At 42.6% G+C, this 24,749-nt stretch overlaps 1 protein-coding gene across 1 annotated transcript in view; it reads left to right on the top strand.

The window, feature by feature from the left end:
- The window catches only part of cadm1b (cell adhesion molecule 1b), a 133,429-nt gene extending 109,577 nt beyond the window's left edge, over positions 1 to 23,852 (top strand). The window contains exons 6-11 of the mRNA XM_041941063.1: positions 2,201 to 2,359; positions 4,986 to 5,082; positions 5,378 to 5,550; positions 13,626 to 13,676; positions 23,284 to 23,412; positions 23,581 to 23,852. Of these exons, the coding sequence (XP_041796997.1) occupies positions 2,201 to 2,359; positions 4,986 to 5,082; positions 5,378 to 5,550; positions 13,626 to 13,676; positions 23,284 to 23,412; positions 23,581 to 23,699 (728 nt within the window). The 3' untranslated portion in view covers positions 23,700 to 23,852. The remainder of the gene's footprint in view (positions 1 to 2,200; positions 2,360 to 4,985; positions 5,083 to 5,377; positions 5,551 to 13,625; positions 13,677 to 23,283; positions 23,413 to 23,580) is intronic.
- The last annotated feature ends 897 nt before the right edge of the window (positions 23,853 to 24,749 follow it).

The following is a 24,749-nucleotide window of genomic DNA, read 5'->3' as shown; positions in this document are numbered from 1 at the left end:
GTGTTTCGCTTGTCCATGTGGTATTTTGCATAATGCGGAGGTCGAATGAGAGGCACGACATCATGGGACTTTTGTGCAGACGAGGTAGTTCAAGAAGGGATGGTGCTTTTTTGGTGAAAGCTGCCTCTTTGACATCGCATAGAAGCGACCCTGTTTTTTTGCACAACATCAGCAGCAGCGAACTGAAGTTGCCATCGAGGGGAGTGCAGTCATGTCACAAGGAACTTAACAAAACCTAATGTGCGTCATGAAATTTTAATTTTTACTTTCACTGTGCAAATTTGAGCAACTGTACATTATGCAGGGGGCAACATTTCAGCAGCTCCACACAGTTTTGAACATCACACTCTTCTGCCCTCACTCGGCTCGGCTCCTTTTTAGTTTTCACTGGAAGATACTGTGAAACTGTGAACGGTAGACTGCTCAAATGTGTCTTGTGTGGGGCTTGGGCCTTCCCATAATCCTCCCTGCTGTCTTAACAAGACTAAATATTTAAGTCTTAAACTTGTTAAATTTCCTAACCTGCTCTAGAAAAAATGTGCATAAAATTCCTGCAGATGCTAAAAAACTCCGAAGGAAATGGAGCACTGATGTATTCTTGCACAGACGCTATCTAAGTGGACCCCGAAATATTTCTAGGAAGTGACTTACCGTGTGTCATGGCCACGCATGGCAACGCAACTATCCATACTAGTATTGCTATAATGATTTCAATGTTTCGTCCGACCACATTTGCTCCCTGCCATCTTTTCCTGAGCCGTTTTAGTAATGCAGCACTGTGATTAGTATGAGACAATTATTGTGACTAGCTGAGAGGATAATGACTCATCATCACACCCCTCCAATTCATACTCCACTTCACCCAACTCTTTGGAAACGCCCTCGCTGACCTTACAAACGCGACCTCGTCTTTGTGATTGCGCGATGACAATGGCGCTCTTTAACGTGAAAAACCTGTTGTTGTGTGGCGAGGAGCGCGGCGGCATTGTTCTGTGAGTGTTACTGCTGATCGTGGCACTTTAACTAAAGATGGCTGGGATTAACTAATTCGCTGTGTGTCACGTTAATGCTTGCAGAGCTTTTTAGAGCCAAGTCAAATCACTTCGATGTAGATTGTGGTTAAAAGCTCACAGGGGGGGAAAGGAGTGTATAACATTTTGCATTTTTCATGCCTTTAAAAGGTTACTGTTCTGCAGCTGTACATCCTGTAATGTCTTTACTCATATTGGGTTTGCACGTATTTAAGTGTTAACTGATGAACTGTTTGTTTGTCAGTCAGCACTGTTTCTCATCTGATTCGTTCTGCAGCAAAATAGCTAAATTATCACTGTTTCTAAAAGAGAGACATTTATTTTCTAAGCTTTCTCATCGCACTCTCACTCTTTTAATCTGTGCTGTTATTATCATTATGTTACCATCATTACTTACTCTTCGCTAGCGGTGAGTGTGCTTTTCAAACAGCCTGTTCTCTCGCCGCAGTTGGCAGAGTGGTCAAATTTAATGCCCTCAAGCGCACTGACCACTTACCAATCCCAGTACTTTAAATTTTATGTAGGCAGGTCTTGGGTGGGTGGGTGTGTGTTACACGGGGTTAATATCCATCAAGAGGCCACATATGTGTGTATTGGTGATCATCAACTGTGGAACAACAGTGTTTTGCCCTCCCTGAGTCCAGCCAAGTTCCCCTGTGACAAGGCTGAAATGGAAGTGTGCTGCAGGTCAGAGTGGGGCTGTAATTATTTCTTCACTTCATTAAGTGCGAGTAAACCATCACACTCAGCACTGCAGCTAATGCGATGCCCCTGTGGCATTGTAATGCTCTCTAAATGAATGCCCCTCTGACAGCCTAGGGCCTTGTGGGCAGCAGATTACTGCAGGGTTAGCCCCAACAATGCTCAACCCTCAAGCTGCAGAAGCATTCATTATCAGGCTTATATGACCCAGCCACTCCTCGCTGCTCTCGACAGAATCGAAGGCCCCGGGCCCGTCTGAATCCGCTACAGTCTTGTTCGGGCACCATATCGGCGAATCATAAATTAAATGTAAATGGCATTTGAAAGCACTCCACTCTGACAGGTGATGTGCACTTAATATCTCTGACTCATTACGGCCACTGCGGGTTGGAGCTGCTTCAGGATTTGACATATGTTTTTGAGTTATTAACTTTTTTTCTCCGCTCGTGTCCGGGATGTTTTTCTAGGTGAGGCTACAGTTGAGGAGACGTATGACAGGATGTTTACTGTCACCAGCCGGGTAAGATTTTCTGTCACCAAAGAGGATGATGGAGTGCCAGTGGACTGCATCATTGACCACCCAGCTGCAAAGGACCTCCTGGCTCAAAGACACTTGGAAGTGCTATGTGAGTGACCCCAAGCCATACTTTTGAAGCCTAGACAAGACCAAGGCCCCATAGACACTGAAATATTAGACTACAGGCAACATTTTTTGTACATAATAAGTGCATTGTTGAAAAAAGTACCTGTATTAAATTAATACACCAACAAGGATCTATGTGGTTAAGTGTACAATGCAAAATATAAGAGTTTATTCAGGTGTTTTTGCCTTAAAGGTATATTTTAACTTACTTACACTCATGTTCAGCAGTTTGGAGTCACCTGTTAGATTGAATGTTTTCTTTTTCCCCCTCAGGAATGAGGATTTCAATCAGTGTTGGGCAAAATGTAATGCATTACATGTGTTCCTTTCATTGAAAGTAATAAGCTGCTTAACCGTATTAGTCTGTGTAGAGTACTGCATTACAGACCAAAAAATACTACTATTACATTTTGCTATATATTATATTACAGATTGTGATAATGATGCAATCACTAATATAGCCTCAGTATAACCTGGTCTTTAGAGCAATGTTAACTTACCTTATGATTGTTTTCAACAGGAATTTTTCTGACAGGCTTTATCAGATGTGTTTTTCCTACTCGCGTGTCTCACGCAGCAGACTCTGTGCAGGATCATGTTTCAGCTGTGTCTCACAGGCATTACCCTGACCTGCAGCGTCTATTTACACTATTTTTTTTCGACTACGTTCATAATCGCAAGGTTGATGCACAACAAAAAGGCACTGAATAAATATATTCAACTAAATCTTGCTACCTGGACAGAGACAGTCACACCCACACACACACAAACACACACACATGCACATACAACACTGACAGCTGCTGATGCGATATAATAATTGTAGTAAAATCACCAAACTCCCGCATCAATTTGTTATATTACTTTGTGACTGCAATATAATACAGTTATATGTTACTTTTGTAATGCATTACCCAAAACTGATTTCAAAAGATAGATACAGTACAATGAAATAACCATATATATTAATCACATTTGGCCCCAAAATAAGAATAATTGCATGATCAAAACTTCCATTTAGTTAATGTCCCCACGGTGTTGCATGCACTCAAATGCACTTCGATTTTGAATTTGTTTTTTAGTCCAGAAAAGCGTAAGTGACCACAGATCATTATTGAACCAAATGTCACAACTGGGCTCTGAATATTTAGGAACCTGTTTTTTTCTTTTGGCCCTCTTCAGACTACTCAGTGTGTGATCCAATCCCAGTTGTGCTAGCCATAGACTGACCTTCCATTTCTCTTTTAAAGTTTTAATTCCAGCTTGTTATAGGCTTTTTTGTGCACTTGAAACCTGTTCCAATTTAAATCTGCATAGATTTTGATGCTAAGCTGCAGTCTCTTTCACTAATGACTGGTGATCTCTTATATTCTAAATCAACTGTTGCTCAAAGCTATGTTTGTCTCATTCTGCCCTCTCATTTGACCCTCTGGTTGAGCCACTGTACAGCGTTTTGTTCTCCAGGTACAAAACATTATTTTGTTGCAAACCCTCCATGCAAAATAACATCTATTTGTAAAGAGGCCTTTCTACAATGTAAAAGCCTGAAAGACCATTCAGTAACACAGAGTAGTCCTCTCAGCCGTCTGACTGAACTGAATCAAGCTTTTGTGGCAGGTGATTCCAAACTTTTGATTAGTCGAGCATTTTCCATAAATGTGGCTTTTGTGACTCACAGGTCAGGCTAACTTTGCACCTCCATTGTAGAGATTCAGGGGAAAAACAACATTGATGATGTGAATCATTTGAAATGCTCTTCTCCGAAGGTAAACACGGAGAATAGCCACCTGGAATGGCCTTTACGGTTAACTGCATGGGGATCTACATCCTCCATTTCCCAAAAAAACTCCCATAGAAGTGGCAAACGGAGCACGCTTGTGACTCCACCCAGCTTCGATGTGGATGCACAATGTGTGTACAAGCGGCATTTGCCTAGGTGGAGTTACTCTTTAAGACGCTCAGGTGAAATGTGTCCCAGGTAGACTCACAGTGTATCCTCTGACCATCAGATCATAGCTGCACTGTATGTTTATCGCTGCCTGTTATCGAGGGATCGCGCAGTATCCTAGTCTCAGCCTACTGGTGCTTTGACCCACGAGATACAGTCACCACAAGGGAGAAAAAAGAAAACTTTTATTCTGGTGTCAAATGATGTTTAGATGTTCTTGAAATGGTGCATTTATTGAGGAGGTAATACAGGCTGCCTTACACTGTTAGACGTCAAAGAAAGGTTAAGGTACCCTTTTGTAGTCTGTGTAGAATATTAATTTTTTTCCCGGTAGACAACAGTTTTGTCTGACCTTTCAAGGAAAAAGAGAAAGCTTGACTGGAACCGCTTGACATTTTGGTAATCTTTGGCTAGCATTGATAAGAAGAAAAAAAAAAATCATTTTGCTGTAAGGTACTGTAGACTGACTGAATGTCTACTGAGCACATAAGATAATCATTTCATCCTGCTCTGTGTTTCACTCCTGGCGGTTTTGCTCTCACTTAGAAGTCTGTTTCTCTCAGCGCTCCATCTTAGAGAGTCCAATAATCATTACACCTTTGCTTTGAAAAAGGTGGTTTTGTTATCACGTATGACACTGGGAATGCTCATGTGTTTTCAGATAAACCAGAGGTGAAGATTGTGGTGACGTATCCGGAAGGGTTAACAAGAGAGGGTGACAATCTAGATCTGACATGTATCGCAGAGGGGAAGCCACAGTGAGTATTCAAACAGATGGACGCACTTCAGCACCTCAAAACACCCTGAAATATCTGTTTCAGTCTCTAATTTCCACTGCATGACCCTTTTCTAGCAGTCCGAGCACCCCCTTAACCTTTGCATTTCAGTGTACCATTTAAATGTTACCAGTTGTTAGCATGCTGAATAAAACACATCATTAGACGAGGCCTGCCGATGGCCCTCCTCAGACAATCTCAGATTTGACCTTCATTTCAGATTTCGAGCATGGATAGACAGCGCCTGAGTGATGTGTGTGGTATTTATGCTCTCCAGTCCCCATCAGATCAACTGGCTGAGGGTAGACGAGGATGTGCCACCTCACGCTGTGGTCACTGGCTCTGACCTCTACATCGAGAACCTCAACAAGTCCTACAACGGCACCTACCGCTGCGTGGCGTCTAATGCTGTGGGAGAGGCCTATGACGACTACATCCTCTATGTATATGGTAGGTATTGCGCTTCGTTGCACTTGACCTTTTAAAGCCTCCATCACTCTTTTACAGCAAGATTCAAGTCTGCATTGCTCATATAGGAAGGTTTATAGACTTAACTGCCTACAGTGGCTTTGGCAGGAGAACGTATTGGAACTATAAGGATTTGGTGCAGCATTTGTGCAACAAACAGAGTCACATTTCAAACGTATATGGATGTAAGCCATTATTGAGAGGAACAGAGAGCTTAAAATCACAGAAGGTGGCTGCAGTTGACAAATCCACCGAGCTCAGAATTTGGGTTTGGTATTTGAGCTGCAGCTGTACTATTAATGCATGATGAGTTGACTCATACAGAGTGTTGACTGTTGACTTTGGACTGGCATGTTAGAACCCAGGAAGTGAGGTTTTACATGGTAGATTTATATACTTGAAGCATCAGATTGCGCAAAGAAAATGAATCAGGTGGCTCTATTGCTATATGCTGCACTGTACGGCCCTACAGCAGATCTGTATGTTTGTATCCTGTGAATATCTGCCCCACAAATTCACTTGTTTTCAGCTCAGCTTGTACGATTAAAGAATGTGTTTCCTGTTTTGGTGTGATGTCCTGGCCTGGTTTGATGACCTTTTCCAATGCCATTCTGTGGAACAGTTTACCCTTGATTGTCAGGCCTTCCCTATCCATAGCCACTTTAAAAAGAACACCACTGAGTGTTGCACTCCTTTGACACTGTCAGACCTCCGATGGACGACTGAAAACAAAAAAACAATCAAAACAGATACAAGAGAACCTTGACTGCTGACAGCTCAGTCGGAGCTAGTAGCGGCTAATGTAGCCTCCAGCTGCTAGACCCAAGCAGAGATGAGGAGTGGGCTCCAGAGGTCTGGTAGGCTCACCTCTCACCCTAAATTCTTTATGACTCTACACCCCCAGATTTTTTTATTTTCAAACTCGTCTTCAGCCCCCCCAAAAAAACGCTGACTCAAGTGACATCACCTGAGGCAATTTGTCAGATTTTACGTATTTCCCTCTGGAGCCACAAAAGGCTTATACAAAGTTTTTCACTCATGCTGTTGTACTCCCCAAGGCTCAGTTTGACTGTATGATTGCTGTGTTTTGAATTCCTTCATGAAGATACTTTGGTCAAAAATTGTTTTATGAAAAAACTGACTTGAGGTCAGAGATGAGAGCTCACTCAACTTTACCAGCTGATTTGCGGCCACTGGAAACACCAATGGACTGTGCTTGCGGTGGTTTGTGCAAGATTGCCCTACGAGTTTACAAACCACAGCGTTGATCTCATGCAGCATTTACAATCTGCTCAGTATTCATTTATTGGCCGGATTGGAATCATGACATCACATCCTTATTCAGGGTCAAGTACAGGGCAGTTTTGTTGGATGGATGTGTAATGTGGCTGGAAAAAGACTAATTTGCTTTCTTGGCAAGAGTCAGATGAGAAGATTGATATCACTCTCATGCCTTTAGGGTAAATATAAAGCTAGAACCAGCAGCCGGTTAGCTTATCTTAGCATGAAGAATTTAAATGGGGGGAAAAAAAGATCTGTCTACAAGCACATCTAGAGCTCAATAATTAACATGTCATATCAACGCTTTGTTCTGTTATTAGAGGTGCATTATGGTCTGTATGCTAAGCTAAGCTAAGAGGCAGCTGGCTGTAGCTTTATATTTAGCAGAGGGATATGAGAGTGGTGTTAATCTTATTTTCTAACTCTTGACATAAAAGCCAATAAATCTCTAAAAAAAAATAAAACAAATTTTTAACAAAAAAAAAAAAAAAAACATGGAAAGACTGTTGACTACACTATTGGCTTTGACTTTTAGGTCCAGAAATTCAACTTCATATATCTAGAATAAAGATGGGCTTTGGTCCTGTTGACTTAAATCTAAGTGGGTGGAATTTCAATGTGCTCTGCAGCCAACCAGTAAAGGGCAATCGAGGGACCATCTCTCCCAGGACCTGACTTTAAATGCAGCGGGCAGTTTGTTCCCCTTGGTTTGAACCACTCTTCACTGGTGCTTCAGCACTTGTGTTTTTATTTTCAACGCATCACAATCCAGAATACAACAGTTAATAGTACACAAAATGAAGCCAAAAGCATAAGATATAGAACATATGCTTAAAAAATAAAATTGAAAAAAAGCGAAGCAGAAAGGACGCGGTTGCCAGTGAATTCGCTTGGCTGCAATTACACATGCAGGTAATCTGAAAAAGTTTTTTGCAAACAGCTCGACTGTTTAAAGGTGCACCGGGCATCTTTGCACCTGAATCCCCAAGGCGGAACAGCGGGAGGTAACTGTTTGAAGTTTTGAAAAGGAGAAGGACTTCATCATGTAGAAATCATGTAATGTGACGTCAGTGAGGTACACACTCCTCGGACCTTAATTTCCTATTTTTGGTGGCTGGCAGGGGTGATGAGGACGAGGGGGAAATAAATTTGCAGCAGGTGCAGCCATTGTTGGGGAGTTTAGCTTTCTCTCCTTGGAGCGCTTGCTCCCTGCTGCTTAGAAGAGGATTTTGTATTTCGCTCCCAAGTTTCAATTTGTTTCTGCCTGTGTGCCAAGAACATCGCCTGCCAGTGACCATACCCAAAAGCACAAATAAGGGTGGATCCTCTCTATTGAATCTCAAGTAATATGTATAAAACATTTCTTAAAATTTTGACTGTTGTGTCATTTCGGTGCTAAAATAGATGCATTTTTACCAAGAAATCTTAACCCGGTGCAGGTTAAGTCATAGTTGCTTTCAAGATTTTGTGTTAAATAAATGTCAGTGTGAGGAAAAGTAACATTTCTAGATGTCAGGTTAAATTAGGGCTTGACTGTCCATCAAACTAACTGTCTGAAATATTTATATATTGGCAAATCCACAATGCATGAACTGAGGCTCTCCGAGTCCCACTCCACTCAAAATCTGTGTTTTGCTTATTGTTCCGTCACTCAGATGTTTGACCTTCACCGCGCAGGATGATGTATGTGCAGAGTTTGACACTGGAAAGCCGTTTTCACATTCACCTGCTGAAGAGGGAAAGTTTCTCTGTGCTCACCTTCAGTCTGGGTTTTAGACGTGCACGTGCACGCATGATGACACTACTAAACAGGATGTGCTGTGGAAACTTGATGCCTCTGGTGCACATGCTGTGTACGCTGTCTGAAAATAGACAATGAATTAGGAGATGGGAACATTTTTATATTCACAGATAAGGATTCTTTTTAATGAGTGAGAGTTGATGTAATTTAAAGAATTTAACTCTTTAAACATGACTGAAGAGGATCGTTAGGATGTGATAAATTAGTGCATCACAACTAAATATTGTTTAAACGAAACAGTCTGATTTGTTAGTACACCTTCGAAACATTATCACACCAGAAAGAGACAGAACAGCTCCGTCTGGCTATGGTGCAACAGCACATCATTACATCAGATTCATCACAAATTGATGCAGATTGTTAGATTTGGCCACTAAAACCAACGCTCATGCTTGAAACTAACATGTGCACCAAGCTGTCATTGAAAATGGGCTCGTTGTGGATTGCGCGAGCGAGCCGATTGCAGGTCTCAGAATGGTCATATTGTTTTGATTATCACTCAGTCTGCTTGTTTAGGTCGAGTTGACAGGCATGAACTGCGTGTCAAAAAAACAGCAATGTAACATATATTTGTTGTCGGCCGCCTGGCAAATGTTTATGACAGTTGCTGAAAATATGCATTTGTGAGAATAAATGCATTTGTCATGGTTTTAACGTCAACGCCATTTCACCAATTGTGTGGCTAGCGGTGAAGGGGATTTTAATGGAGGGACGAGGTCTGGGGCCGAGACGTCAGAAGACCTGTCAGAGTCAGCCGAAATTAAAGGAGGAAAAACCGGGAGCGCGGTGGGTGCAGGGCTAATGCAGCCTTTCCACTGGATTTCTGCACATGCAAACTTTAAAAACGGGTGAAATCCCTGCCTCCTTAATGGTTTAGCGGATGTTGGTGTTTTGAGTTTGCAGGAAGAATAACTATGGGGGCCGGGGGGGTGTAGGAATGTCTGATAAACTGGGCTTCAAACACAGTCGGACCTCACTAATCCAAATCTCTCAGGCACTCAGAGAAGCAGTGCTATTCCAGCTATTCCAGCACGTGGTTAATGAAACACATACAGATTTTCGCATCATCTTATGTTTGATGTTCAGCAGTTCTGTAGATGGGCTGATGTTCACAGAAAAGCGTCTTATTGCACCAACTGACTCGTGTGACTTTGCCACTGTGACATAGGTTCCCTGTGACTCTCACAACTCTGCAGCGCCATGGTTATTCATCATCGCGCTCTGCCAGGCAGATGATGACATCTGCTTGTTCCCAATGGGCCCATAATGATCACTCCCAAACAAAAGGACAGCATATGCCGGCAAATAGCTCACTCAAGGCAGACTTATTCAAGCTATCGCGACTAAATTCTTAATTGTTGTGTAAAGATTCCTTTAAAAGCGCGATTTACCATGCTTTCTCCCAGAACGTGTTTTTTAATGAACAAGGTGGGGAAAGTGTGCTTGTTATTCCCAAACACAGATCCTTTATAATATTCAAATAAACGAGAAAATCACCTGCAGGCACATCAGAACCGATGATCAATGTGTGTGTCTACTACTGTTGAATTCATGTATCATGTCATGCTGCACCCATTAACACTTGCATGAACGAGTGAAAAGCAATGGGAGGCACATGTTCTCTGCCTCAGAAAAAAAACAACTCTCCCGTCTGCCTACAGTACATTTGCAATCAATTTTTGTGCCGCTGGCCATGATGTCTTCAATTAGTAACTTCCTATCCACATATTTTACCAATTTCCATTAAGCACCGCTCCTGTGGTGTACGAGCTTTGGAAGCTGGAAGACTTCAGCTGGCTATAATGACACACAGGAGATTGGAAAAAGGTGCTCATAACCACGTATAATTATGTCTGCAACTCCCACTCCTCTTTTCTGGAGGATTTAATGCCAGGCAAAATCATGTTGTGGTCCATGTGAGGGTTTGTTGTCCCAGACTAATCATGCTTGCTACAGTGGCTTAATTAGAGTGTTTCCGCAACATAGATGGGTCTTAGCATGATAACCTTGTGCTATTTTTGTGTGGCTTCTCAGCAGCAACGTGCAATCACAAACTGATGCACTAATCGTGTCCCACCCACTGACTTCAATTTCATATTTCTCTCCAAAATTAGTGTTTTCTTCTCTTATCTGGCCTTATACTGTTTTGTTTTGTAATTTATGAGCTTTTGCTCCAGTTATAACCATCACACACCTGTCAAAAAATGCCTTTTGTTTCACCAACTGCATGCAACAAATAGCTTTATTTTAATGAGTTTTGTTTTTTTTTCTGATAAATATTTGCTTATGAGCATTATTGATAGAGCCAAGATGGATTGTCCATCAATTCTTCTTTCCTCCTGCTGCCACCCTCCGCCGCTGCTAGTCCTTCGGGGTCTTCCTATTTCAAAAAGACTAATGACCTTTCACTGTGCGACAGCCCGGACAGGCGTGAGGCCGATGTAAATCCACGTCAAATCAAGTCCTATTGTGGCTCTTGCATTGTATGTGGCCGGTCGAAAAGGCTGAGAAAGAGGCTTTGTCAGGTTGTTCTCCACGCGGGTGTGTCTGCAGCAGGCTGTGAATTGTGCCCCCTGGCAGGTGTGTGGTGTGGGAGAGAGCTGGCCAGAGTGGGGCCTTTCTCTCTCAGAGGTTACCTGGTGCTATAACTCACACATACTGCCTGTTGGCAGGAGAACACTGCTGCCTTTTACTGCCACGGTTTAGCCCACAGTTGACTTTTTGACCTATAAATCTTCCGTGGACAAGAAGTCAAAGCTTCACAAGCCAACGGGAATTTGGGGTTTATGAGGGTTTTGACATAACATGAGCAGACAGGACTCCTGAGTCTCGCTGTTCTTATGAAAGGCTGTTGTGAAACTGTCCTTGTGAATCACACTTATTTTATAAAAATGTGCAACATAGCGAGGAGCAACTTTTAACACATCAGCTGGTAGATTCCTTTTTCATAATATAAGCCATAATAACCTCTTTTACAGACGTTACCCCATGTTTCTAAAACAACACCTGGACAAAACTTCATGTAAAAGTTACTTTCTAAGCAAGAAAAAGAAATAGACCCCCCCCTCCAAAAAAAAATAAAGGAAAAAAACAAACAAAAATCTCTTCCCTGCTGTCGTGTTGGCAGGCAGGTTTAAGCAGGCATAGATAAACAGACAAACATCCTACACTGTTTCACTTTATGGTTAAATTTTCTCATATCAAATTCCTCACTGGTACAAATGCTCCCTGAAAATATGGCCCCTCCAAAATACACTCATATTTCAGCCCTCATAATGCTGAGCCCAGAGTCATCCAGCCTGGAAATTGCCCATGGAGAATTCTTGTTCGCCTGGATATTATATGTGCCACATCCTATCCCGGCCTTTGTGAAGACCCTCTTCCCTGAATGGCCAATTTCCCTCTTCCAGACACTGACATTTCAGCTATCAGACTGCCTTCGGTCACAGGGAAAGAAATCTAGCCCACCCCCTCTTCAAATACTGTCAGAGGAGAATCTTTTCCTGATACCCTGATACCCCCCTACCACCATCAGCACCACCTTCACCATACACTCTATCCCCGGCGGCAACATTATGCTGTCCTTGATGTTTTATCATTAGTTGGGGAGTGTGTGGTCCCCCACTGCTGTCTTTTGATGGAGTGCAGACAGTAAAGGCATGGAGACAGCCAGCCAATTTCCCCTGCTGCGACTCTCCCACAGCAAGGGGTCGTGCTATCTTTCCCCTGCACCAGAGCCAGGCATATATTCCCCTGATGAGGAAGCTTTCAGCCCTCCTTAGTACCACTGCATACCTGAATTGCCCTCTATTTTGTCTTTCTGATTATTTTGTTTTGGGGGTTAGTGACAGGCCTAATCAGTACAGTGTGGGGCGGAGGATGCTGCTCTGGGCTCTGCTGTGCTGCAGCGGGAGACCACCAGAGTGGTTTAATTTGCAGTTTGACTTAATTATTGAGACTGTGGAAAAAGAGCAATACCTTTCCATGATTGCCAGACATTATTATTCACAGTTAATTAGAAAATGCATCAAAAAAAAAAAAATAATAATGTAATATAATGCAGACCCTGCACAGTGAATTATGAGCGTCATTTTCTTAGTTTCTCAGCCACATTAGGGGGTGTGGCTCCGGGGACGGTCTGTCCAGACTGAAGTAACTAAACAACTGTTGGATGGATGACCATGACAGTTTGCACAGACATTAATGGTTCTCAGAAGAAAAGGCTAATGACTTGGCCTTTCCTCTAGCGCCATGTAGAGGTTGACATTTTTGGTTTTTAGTGTAATATCTGATCAACTATTGAATGGATCCCAGCCACTTTGATCCCTTGACTTCACTTCCACAGCAGGTCAAAGTTTTCACTGCACACAGCTTTGCACCAACATTCATGGTTCCCTGATGATAAATCCTAAAGACTTTGGTGACCCACTGATTTCCACTAGCGCCACCTAGAGGCTGACATTTCTGGTATTGCATTCAATATCTCCTCAACTATTTGATGACATGTGATACACACATTCATGTCCTCCTCAGGATGAACTTTAGTCACTTGGTGATCCTTTAACTTTCCCTGTAGCGCCATTTTCAGGTCAAAATAGTTTAGTTTAGTTTGTGATACATTATTACCAACAAAATTAATGATTTACCAACTAAATACTCTCATCAGCTAATTAGTTAGCATGCTAACACGCTAAGTTCACATAGTGACAATGGCAAACATTATATCTGCTAATCATCAGCATGTTAGCATTGTCACTATGAGCATGTTAGCATGCTGATGTTAGCATTTAGCTCAAAGCACCACTGTGCTAGCATGGGCTCTTATAGATGAACTCACCACAGGAGCTAAAACATGTGCATGTCATGATTTTTCTAGCACAGCTTATCATCTTCAATGACTTCTGTCTATTTCTTTACTCTTGTCTTCCTTTATTTCTTACACATGTTCTTTATTTTTTTTACTCTTTTCATCTAGATGCTCCCACTACTAGCCCCACACCCACCACCAACCCAGTCAACACGCAAGGTACTGTATGCCCCCACTACTGTCCCTCTCAGCAATCGTGTGTGTGTGTGTGCGTGTGTGTGTGAGCCTGCATGCACGTGTGATCAGGTGATCGGGGAGAGAAATAACGAGGGCTTGTACCTAAGGCTAAGAGAGACCGTGGATGGCCAGTTTTAATCAGATAGTGCTGCTGATAGGTGACATTGAGGACAGGAAGCGCCGGGCTGTCAGAGACACCTGTCATAGTCCTTTCCAGTCACATGTCTGATCTGAGAAAACGTAGACACTCTGCTTTGCTGTTCTGCTATCTTATCAGCATCTGCAGCTATATCTCAACCGGCCCATCCATCATATTATAATGCCCTTTACATCTCCCCTACAAATGCCAGTCACATTTCGTCTTTGCGAGGCTGAAAAACATCAATAACTATTTTCTCAAAGACATATGAAATGAATGAAAGGCAGTTCATTGCGGTGTTTATAGCAGAGCAACCTTTTGCCATCTTCTGCACACAATGTTTTATACTTTGATTTAGCTCCATTGCGAAAATTTATTTCAATATTAACCTTTTTTATTTAAAAAAAAACATAAAAAATCGCTATTATTTCAAAAGCACTGCTAAAGCTAGACAGATGGCGAGGCAACCTTGGGAGTTGACATTTGGATATGCCAGAATGTGACATTTCAATACAAAAACTATCCTTAAAGAATAGATCGGTTTATCAATAGTTGGTTTAGAGATACGGCAATTTTGGCCCCTTTGTCATGACAATACTGCAATTCATACCGTCATAGAAATGTGGAGTGGCAATATACACATAATAAGTTTGAAACTCAGCGTGAGGCGGCATCAAAAGCTCCAACATTCTAATGTGGCAGCTTTCAGATATTGTTCATTTATACATTTATTTGATTTGACAATTGTTTTTGCAGTAGTTTGATTGTGCATTATGTATTTGTTTATTAAGTATGAATTTTCACATTAATGGCAGTGACTCTAGTTTGCGAGGTCTTCTGGGTTTTTATTTTAAACCTCTGCTTACTATGACAGAGCTCTTCTCCGTCGCATGTTTTTAAATTACTTCCCCATGTTTGAAACTTCTACTTCAAACCTGCTTTTATCTCTTTCACTGAAGTTATCAGCAGCATGCCAGCGATCGCTCTGCATGGACACAGCCTCACTTCAGCTCCCTCGCTCTGCCTCAGTCCAAACAGGAAGTTGCTTTTTGCAGAAGTGTGCATTACTCTGCATTTTTCCCCCCCTGAGCTCTTCTGCTTCCACCGATGCAACCGTCTCCATGCTTTCTGCTGAAACATTCCAGTAATTTCCAAAAGACAGGCTTGAAAGAGGATTTACCGTGATTTATGCAGTACATGCTGGGAGGATGTAATTGAGCTTTCTTGCAGTTCACTACTCTTCTAAATACCCTGTCACAGGGGCAATGGTAAGCTGGCTTGCGGTAGATTGCTTTGCACTACCTTAATCAGCATAACAGCACAGTATAGCAGTTTCCTCTCGCCAATAAGGAAGTATACAGTGTGATTTCTTATTCGTTCGTTGTAAGTGTGACTTGGCAAGGCCACTCGCAGCACCAGCTGCGATTTCCTGTTGTAATCATGGGCCACTGAACCACTACTGTATATGATCCTGATTTTAAAGGTCCAATCACTAAATTTTTTTGGTGCATAAATTTCAGTTATCGTCACACACGGATTGAGTTGAAGGTCTTGATTTTAAAATAAATAAAGAAATTGACTCATCATAGCTAAAAATTGGTCACACATCACAGACGTAAGCAAGAAAATCATGAATAATCAGGTAGTGCACATGTACGCATCCTCCTATGTGCTGTGTTAGTTTTCATGGCTTTAATGGATGGCTATGTGCTTAAATCTGGTTGTAATTCACTGTCCCTTTGTTTATTTATGTATTAATTTATCTTTGATTTGTCTGGACCTTGTTTACATTATTGTGTAATGTTCAATTGGACATTTTAACAGAACAATTGGGATAAACTGGAATAAACAGTAGATTTAGTTGTTGTCTAGTATGTTTCAAATTTCCCTTTTTTATGCCTGGATCAAACATTGTGCCTTTAAAACGTTGTTTTTTCTGCTATATTTTGATAGCTCCACTACTTTACAGTGTACTTACGACTGAGATGAACTGATTGAATGATGAAGATTTGGAGTGGCTGTCATTCACTAATCCACATAAGCAGCAGGTGTTAGTATGTAAGAAAACATGCAAGGGGGTTTCTGAACCATGTTAGCCCTCTCCCTCCTGGTTTTGTGGTTAGTAATAGATGGATTTAATTTGCAAAATGCTATGACTTCACTTGCTAGATTTTCGTTTCTGTTTATTTTTTCCCCTTCTTGTTGTAGCCTTGCAAACCAAAGCCTCAGTTCAAAGCCTAAGCATGGTTTTGTGCAGTGGGGGAGCAAATGGCGCGTTAAAGCACAGCGTCTCACAGTTGTTTGTCTTCTATGCTGTTTCATGTTGGGAAAGTTTCACAAGAGTTCATATTGTCAGGTCTTTCAGTGTCTTAAAAGATGCAGAGAGAGAGAGTTTGTGTGTGCGCAGACCTCATGGGAAAGATAAGTCACCCTTTCAGAGGAACATTTCTTTCATGTGTTTGAAAGTTTTCAGACCTTGTTTTTCTCTGTGTGTTTTTATTGCGTATTTACACTAAAACAAAAAAGCTTTTAGTTGACATCCTGCATCAAGAAACAGTTGACAGACATGTGTGACCTTCTTTCGTACGATTTAGACATATCACACTAAAAGCAGGAGTGTGAATCCAGCGCGTCCTGACCAGAAAAACGGCCGCGTAGGTCTTCTTTACAAGTAGGTTATTGCTTTCATTGTTAGGCAGCGACCTTCAGTGGGCATGGTAATAATGACGGGAACAAAGGCGGAAGTCATATTAAGAAGGCTTCACGTTAACCACATGATGATGAAGGTCCGGTACGCCTGTTGCTGGTACTGTCCAGTGGTCATATATGTCGTTGAGAGAGACATTTGCAATCGACCTGTTCAGTCATTCAGGTCTGAGGACGTCTTGTATGAATGAAGCAGAACATTCTTCAAGATGGAAAGTAGACCACAGGAAAAAAAAAAAAAAAAAAAAAAGCACTCCTCAATTTCCTTGTCGGCGGTTGTATATCTTTTGGGGAGAGGGTAGAATTTACCCAGAATCCCCAGCTCTGAAGGAATAAAGGGAGTCTGTGGCGGTAATGCTCCAGCTCGTCAGATGCTCAGAGATGATCCAAGGCAGGGACATCAGATCCTGGCTAAGCCTTCAGTAACCCCCCATCTCCCCCCGGCTTGTCGAGAGGAGCCAGAGGAAAGACACGGAACAAGGCATTATGTTGTAGACTTGATTAAAAAGGCCCTATGTTTCTGCAGATCTGCAGTCCAGGCTAAATTGTAGTTTAGCATGCTACGGTTGGACCTGTGCTGGACGGTGTAAATATAAAAGTCCGGAGCTAAACATTAAAGAGGCTTTGGGGTGTGATGAGTTAAAGGGAGTTTTCTGAGGTCAACAGCTCTCTGCTTTATGGATAGTACAAGCAGTAAATTAACTGCCAATATGAGCTTTGCAAGCAAACATTACACTATACATGAACCTGAGTGTAGTCTCTATATGGCACCCTTTGGACTTGAAAATAACCATAGCATATTTTTTATTGCTTGCTTTGCTTAGCCGTCAGGGATTTGTAGATCCTCGTGATTTTAACATGTGCACACAGTACATACATGACTTCAGGGTTATTCCCTCATCTTTGTTCTGACAAACTCTTTTCTTTTTTTTTTCCAAGTGAGTAAATCATGCGATTTCTCGCCAGATGGTATTTTAGGAATCCATTTCTGGCAGGTTTTCATACTTGTTTTGTTTGCTGTTTCCTCCCTCGGCGCTGGTACATGTTAGGTGTTGGCAGGTTTCCACTGCTGTTGAGTCTTGGGATTCAAGCCTTAACTCCGTGCACACTGTTGACTTCAACAAAGACTGTTATGAGTGGATTTAGTATTCAACATAATTAGCCATTAAACATTTACCAGCGCTGTTTTAACTCTCACATGTATCATTCCTCTTTGAAGTATTTCATTGGAAAAATTAAAGAATCATTTAGAAATGGTAATTAGTTTTTTTCCTCGCATTTGTTTACTCTGATTCCCAGTCGAAACTGTATTTTTTTTTTTTGACCTGCAGGTTTTTTTTTTTCTCTTTCCTTTAAACAGTTATTAAAGAAAGAAAATATTGTAATGGTCCATTTTAATTGGTCTCCAGGGAATAGGTTAGTAATGCCAGCCCACCCTGAAGTTAAAAGAGTGTTTCACTGCAGTAATATTGTTTTTTTCATGGAGCAGTTGTAAATGATTATGAGAGCTCCACTTAGCACATTAGGGTTTTGAGATTGAATGTTGTGTGCCAATGAACTCACACTGTGTCCTCATTTTCGGCTGATGAGGTGTACTTTTGTGGCGCGTTACTCCGGGCTACTTTAGGGGGTGAACAGTGATTTCTATTATTTCCTCAACCTTTTCCCTTGCCTTGATCTCCACTTGCGGGGGGAGAACACGTTGAAGTGGAAGATGGGTGCGACCAGCTTTTGTGCGCGGAGAATTTTGCCAATCTCAAAAGACACAATATACTGCCATGGAGGAGTTCAAGTTCACTGCTAACAATTTCCATTCATTTACGAGTTTATTAGTTGTAGCCAGACCTTCACTTGTATTTCAGCACCTCCGTTAAATGTCACAGCTGTATTTGTACATCTTCAAATCATTGTTTGGGTTATTACAAAGGACTCTGGGAATCTATTTAGCCGAGCACTGGCACTGGAATTCAAGTGAGGCCTATATTGTGCTCTGTTGATGGCCTGTTACAACAGCAATGCGAAAATGATTTGGTGGAGATTGTCCATGTGTGCTCATCTCATTATGTGCATCTCGAACGGCAACTAATACAAGAGACACGCATGTTGGCAGAACAAAACAGCTATCGACGGACCTAAAGTTGAATCTGCAGCGATTGTCCTGCCACTGTCCAGGAAAGGGTTACTGTGAGAGTCTATTCAGAAGTGAAGGCTTTTGCACTCTCAATGTAAGAGAGTCATTGTTTCAATTATACCCATGTAATTACATCTATGAATTGTGTTGGTGCGCGTGTCTGGGGTTGTGGGGGTGTTAGCGCACGTGTGATATGCCTCCTTATGTGAGCAGAAAACTATTAAAAGAGAAGAAAGATGGCAAAACTGAAATTCTCCTCCATGTAATCAGCCCGGTGACATGCTCGCAGCTCTGATCTCCACGCCGACAGATGCTCTGTTGCTGACCAGAGCGGCAATTAGTCATTCCAGCACAGAGACGGAAAGGTGTGACTGTAAAGCATGCGGTGCTGCGGAGTTCAGCGGAGCAGATTTCGACGCCGCGCGGACACAGGCATCAGTTGCAAATCCTCTTTATTCCCCCATAAATCCCCACGGCTGTGCACATCCTGTCAGGACGCCGGTGTGGGCATGTCAGCACTCCTCGATCGAGCCGCGAGCAGAGCTGCGCGGGCGGTATGGACACCGGCCACATTACAGACATAATCAAATTCTACTTATTTCAAGTGTGGGCCACAAAGGCTGCTGTAATAACACCGTCTGACATTTGGAGCTTTTTTTTCTATTCTAAGCACCTTGTAGTATTATGAATGCATGTTTATCGAACGTGGATCTCCTGAGGGGATCACACTCCTGATCCTGATCCCGGTGTGTGTTAGAGTACTGAATGACAAGCTAATCTACACAGGAAGAGGGAGGAATGATCGCACTGACAATGCGACACTTTCTAAAGAAAATCTGCTCTGGTTGAGGTCGGAGATCAGGCTCACCCTCTTTTTCACTCTGTTAGCCAAATGCGGAAGGTGGACAAAATAACAAGAACACATGCTACAGCATCCAGCAGCCCATGAGGTGTTGATTCAACTAAACCTGGCGTTTGTGCTGCCGGTGCTGTGGTCATATCATAGGATGTTTCTGTCCTTATGAGCATGTGGCAGATTTGGGGGCAGCTGTAGCTCAGTAAGTAGAAGGATGTCCAATAATTTCAGGGTTGGGGGTTCGATTCGCTGCTCCTGCTGTCCATGAACTGGTGCCAGCGTGTTTGAATGAGAGTCCATTCCAGCAGTACTATGTGACTTTGCATTTTCTTATCACAAGATCCTTCATTGGGTTTCTCCAAAGCTTTTTCCTCATCTGGCCTTCTTCAGCGAATGGAATTTGCTCTGTTGTCATGGAGATGGGGTGGTAGTTATCAGGTGACCCAGGTGTAAAATTGAAGTCATGTGATAAATTAGAAAATGGTCAATACTGAGGCATTAGAGACTGAGATGTCCTGACTTTTAGTCCCTTATGTGGGTCAAGCTCCAAAACCGCTGGATAATCCCGTGAATCAGCCAATAGCATCTGTTTGTTAGACCCTCCCTGCCTGATAAAGACCCCCCATCTTTCACGCTCTATACATCCTGTTGGCAACACACGCTTTCTGTTAAAAAGCTCTAAAGCCGAGATAACACCAATGATATCGTCAGGGGTTATTTCACTGAAAAAAATCTTGCCACAGCAACACAATACACGAAACAGCTGTTTTCACTGCTCATGACGACTCACTTTTACTGTACGTTTAGATTGTCTTATAATATGCTTTAGACCTCTGCATGGCAACACATTATGTCCCGTATCTCGTAATCTTCTTACAATGTAATGCAGGCTGCAGCAACACCGCAGACTGAGTGAAAACGAGCACAACAGTAATGCTGATTAAATTTGAGATCATGTTTTTATGGCCCTCCCCTGTAATAAACACAGAGGTGGCAAACAGAAAACCAGTGTTCAGCAGTGTGCTTAATATAGGCAACATGACACGCAACCAACCATAACTGGTGATACTGTAGGTGTTATGGGATTTTTAATCTCTCTGACATTCTTGTGATAGAGTCTCGATTCTTACTCTGGGCGAATTTTTCCACCTGTTCAATAAAACCCTCCCTCGCTGTGCAGAGGCGGCCGAGACCCTGCATGTTTCCTCGCGGATGTGTCAAGCGGAAGACAGTGGGGAGCAAGGTGAGGGCAGGAAGGCGTGGGAGGTGGGGGGGGGGGGGGGGGGGGGTGAGACAGGACTACGCACAGGCCATTTAGTGGGTGAATGTTCATTAGCATGGAGCATGGGCCGTTCCCTCTCCTCGGGGGGAATGAGCAGCGCTATCTGACATCCCCGATACAGTAAACAAGCAGCACCTTGCACATCCCTGCTTCACACACGCCGACGCACAAGACCGGCTTGCTCCGTGAAGACGAGTCCACTTTAAGGGAGCGCTCAACTGCATCAAAAACTTTTCTCATTAATTAGGTTCATTGCAGCTCCTCTTGCAAGATGTCCTCGCGCTAACCGAACGCAGCCAGGGCGAGGCGCTGTTCGTAGGGTTGAGATGTGAATGTGTCACACGTCTCAGACCCCTCAACTCGACTTATTACGCCCTCACAGTGTTGAGAAATTCTGCACCCTCCGCTCGTCTTTTATCAAAATCATTCAAGTTCAGAGCATGACTAGTGAGATTGATGGAAAATTGAGCTGCTCTCTCATGCAGCAAAGAACAGTGCAGCCATTCCCTCGCCTGCCACTCCTCCATCAGTCCAAATGTGCACAGATATAGACTATTGATAAACGCCTCTGAACTATTCTGAGACTGGAAATTTAAAGGCTTCGAATTTCGCCTTGTTCTTCTGTGGTGCACGGATAAATCTGGCTAAATGCTCGACAGTGATACTCTCTGACACCTGAGGCAGCCACGTATTTCTCTGCATGGGGACACCGGGTGCCAATTTATCTCCAGACTTGTGTCTATTTCTGATGATTGAGCTCTATAACTTCCAGAAATGGCCTCTTAAATCACAATGTATTTTACAGTGTGTGAACTCTCGCTGAAATTGCAGACAGTGTCGACTGTTTCATGGTGAAATAACTGTCTGAAAACATTTTTCACCATTGCTCACTCAAGCTGCTCGGGCAGCCACTTTAGCTATATGAAGCACTAAAAACCGTCATATAATGAGCTGAGTTCAACAGTATAATATCACAAATGCATGATTTAGAACTAGACATCAGACTTTATTTTAAATATATTCTAGTAATTAATAATGTTTTGTTTTGTTTTTTAATTAAAGAAATATTTCAACATTTTTGCAAATTCACTTTCTTGCCAACACTTGGATGAGAAGATCAATACCACTCTCATGTCTGTATTGTAAATGTGACGCTACAGCCCACAGCTGGCTATCTTAGCTTAGCATAAAGACTGGAAACAAGGAAGTCATAGCACCTGGTCGAGAAATAGTCTGACACATAATCCCTTTAAAATCACAATGTGTTGTTTTTACACCTGGGTTTTAGACAGATTACACAAGTTTGTTTGTGCACTTTGGGTGCTGATGGTGGGATTTGTGTTAACTTAGGGCAGAGCCAGGCTAGCTGTTTCCCCATGTTTCCAGTCTTTCTGCTAAACTAAGCTAACAGACAGGAGAGCGGTATTGATCTTCTCATTTAACTCTCTGCAAGAAAGCCAGTGATGGCTTGATTCCGCTGGGCACGGCTCCATGACGCCAGGTCTGTTTTGTTCTTCCTCCACATGGCTCCAGGAGTGTTTCAGGAGGCATTTTGTCTGCCCAAATTTGTTGACTTATTCAGATTTGGTTAATTTGGTCCTTTTTCCTTGGCTGTTTTTATGATTGGGATGGTGTGTTGGCGTTTTATTTTGAAAATTAACCAAATTCTAAATCAATCCTGTGTCCGACTTCCTGCCCAGCTCGGTCTGCTCTGTGCGGCTTCACGCCACTTCTGTCAGAAATAGAGTCGGCCCATCTTTCAAGGAGAACAGAGAGCTGCTGCTGGGACGCCTCTGAAACAAGCGTCTGGTGGAATCACAAGCATTGTCCAGAATCAGCTCTGGTGGCCGCGTTGCAGCCGTGCAAAATGGAATCAAACCGAAAGCATATTTCCCAAAAAATGTTCAACTATTCCTTTAAATGTAATATGCAAACAGATTTCGTAGACTTAAATGGGTTTTGAATTTGGATTGTTTCATGGACAATGGAACAAAATACTGTCCATAAAGCTGGAAAGAAAATGAGTGAGGAAGAAGTGAACAAATTAAACATTTTAATTAGTAAAAAGCCTCACTCTGGGTATTATAAAGCTGAGCTATTGTGGTTTGCAGGATTTGTCAGTAAGTAAGATTTACATGGTTTAATAGCATATTTATGGGATGTTTAGTTCCAAATTGTGAACTGTTTACCATCCTCCGTGGACCACCTTGTGCCATCATATCGTCTCATTTTTATTGGTAAACAACATCAGCTGGCAGTTTTCTCAACAGCCTTTTCAAGTGTTTCCTCTGCGGCTGGGTCATGCTAAAATGCTTTGAGAGAAAACAAACCAATTTAGTTTATTTTGGCAGCTTAATGATTTAATGGCCATAGCCCTCCAGTGTGGTCCACGTCTGTCTGAAGGTATTAGCTTTGTGACTGGCTGAGAAGGTTTGCTGATCATGAAATTATTTACGGTTATTGTCCTGTTTTCAGACTCCAGAGCCGGCGAGGGGGCACCACAGAAAATTGACCACGCTGTCATCGGAGGAGTGGTTGCTGTGGTGATGTTTGCCATCCTCTGTGCGCTCATTGTTCTTGGTCGATACTTTGCACGACACAAAGGTAAAGCACCGCCGCTGCAATCACACTTGATCATGAACCCATCTTAGGGTTCAAGTGTTTTTTTGGGGGGGTTTGTTTGTGTGTGTTGCAAGTGAAGAGCAATGGGATTGAAGTGCACAGGAGGATGAGGAGGAGGCGTGCTGCTAATTTGTCTGTACGCTTTTGCAGGAACTTACTTCACGCATGAAGCCAAAGGGGCGGACGACGCGGCCGACGCAGACACGGCCATCATCAACGCGGAGGGGGGACACAACAACACAGACGAGAAGAAGGAGTACTATATTTAAACTGGACAGGCCAGGAGAGACGGGTGGGGATGCTGGTGGTGTGGGTGCTGTAGGAGCATTATGTCTAACTCCGATTGGTTACGAGAAGGCTTGGGGGCAGAGAGGGCGAGATTTAAAGAGGAGAAGAAGAAAGTGGAAAGTAGGACTGGCATGGCCAAGTGGTAAGAAGAGGCGTTGCTGAGTCTCCTATCCGACCCTTCCTGGACTGCTGGGGCTTATTCTGTACAGTTCAATTATTTTACAGACAATTTTGTGCCTTGTTCTATTTCTTTTGTTTATTTTGTTGTTTTGTTTCCCCCTTCACACGCTTGTTGGATTGGATTTTTTTTTGTCCCCATGTACTCCACCTGATCCTTTGTTGCTTTTGGCTTTCGGAGGAGATTAAATGGGCCTGGTGTTTGTCTATGTGTGCTGTGGCTAGCTTTTAGCTCATGTACCCAGATCTGAGGAGCCAGCTCATCTAAGCTTTTTTTTTTTCTTTTTTCTTTTTTTTTTTGTGGAACTGTAACACAGTGTCAACACTTTTCTCCCTGCTGGGTCAAAGTCCAACAGTCCCCTGTAAATTCACCACATTTCCCCCACACGTGCAGCTCTAATTGGTTTCGACATATTTCGTTCACCCCTTTTGAGGTCGGTTCACCGTGTTGATTATTAATGTAACAATTGTGAGTAATTGCGCTCATTATGGAATGTATTTGTTCCTGAAAGTGAAGTAGGAGTTAAGCATCATTTCACACCAAACCACAGAGTACAACTGGTCCCTCGTTGGAGAAAAACATCTGACGATTAGTAGATGTGAGGTCAGTTTCGTATTTGATTAGGGTATTGTGGAGTGCAGTCTAAGACATCCTGACAGCTGTAATGTGTCATGATATAGAGTTAAAGTTTCCTTCTTTTTTCAAACTCTGTATCAGGCTTCTCTGGACAACAGTAAACCAACAGCGGATAACATTTACAGTTATCTGCTGTCTTTCTTTTTTTGTGGTCATTAGCGTTTGACTTAGAAACAAATCTTAAAGGAATTGTTTGACATCTTAGGAAATACGCTCA

The sequence above is a fragment of the Chelmon rostratus genome, chromosome 7 (genome assembly GCF_017976325.1).
Source record: "Chelmon rostratus isolate fCheRos1 chromosome 7, fCheRos1.pri, whole genome shotgun sequence".
In the NCBI taxonomy this organism is placed as follows: domain Eukaryota; kingdom Metazoa; phylum Chordata; class Actinopteri; order Chaetodontiformes; family Chaetodontidae; genus Chelmon; species Chelmon rostratus.
The sequence above is the reverse complement of the archived record's forward strand: the minus strand, read 5'-3'. Positions and strand labels throughout refer to the sequence as shown.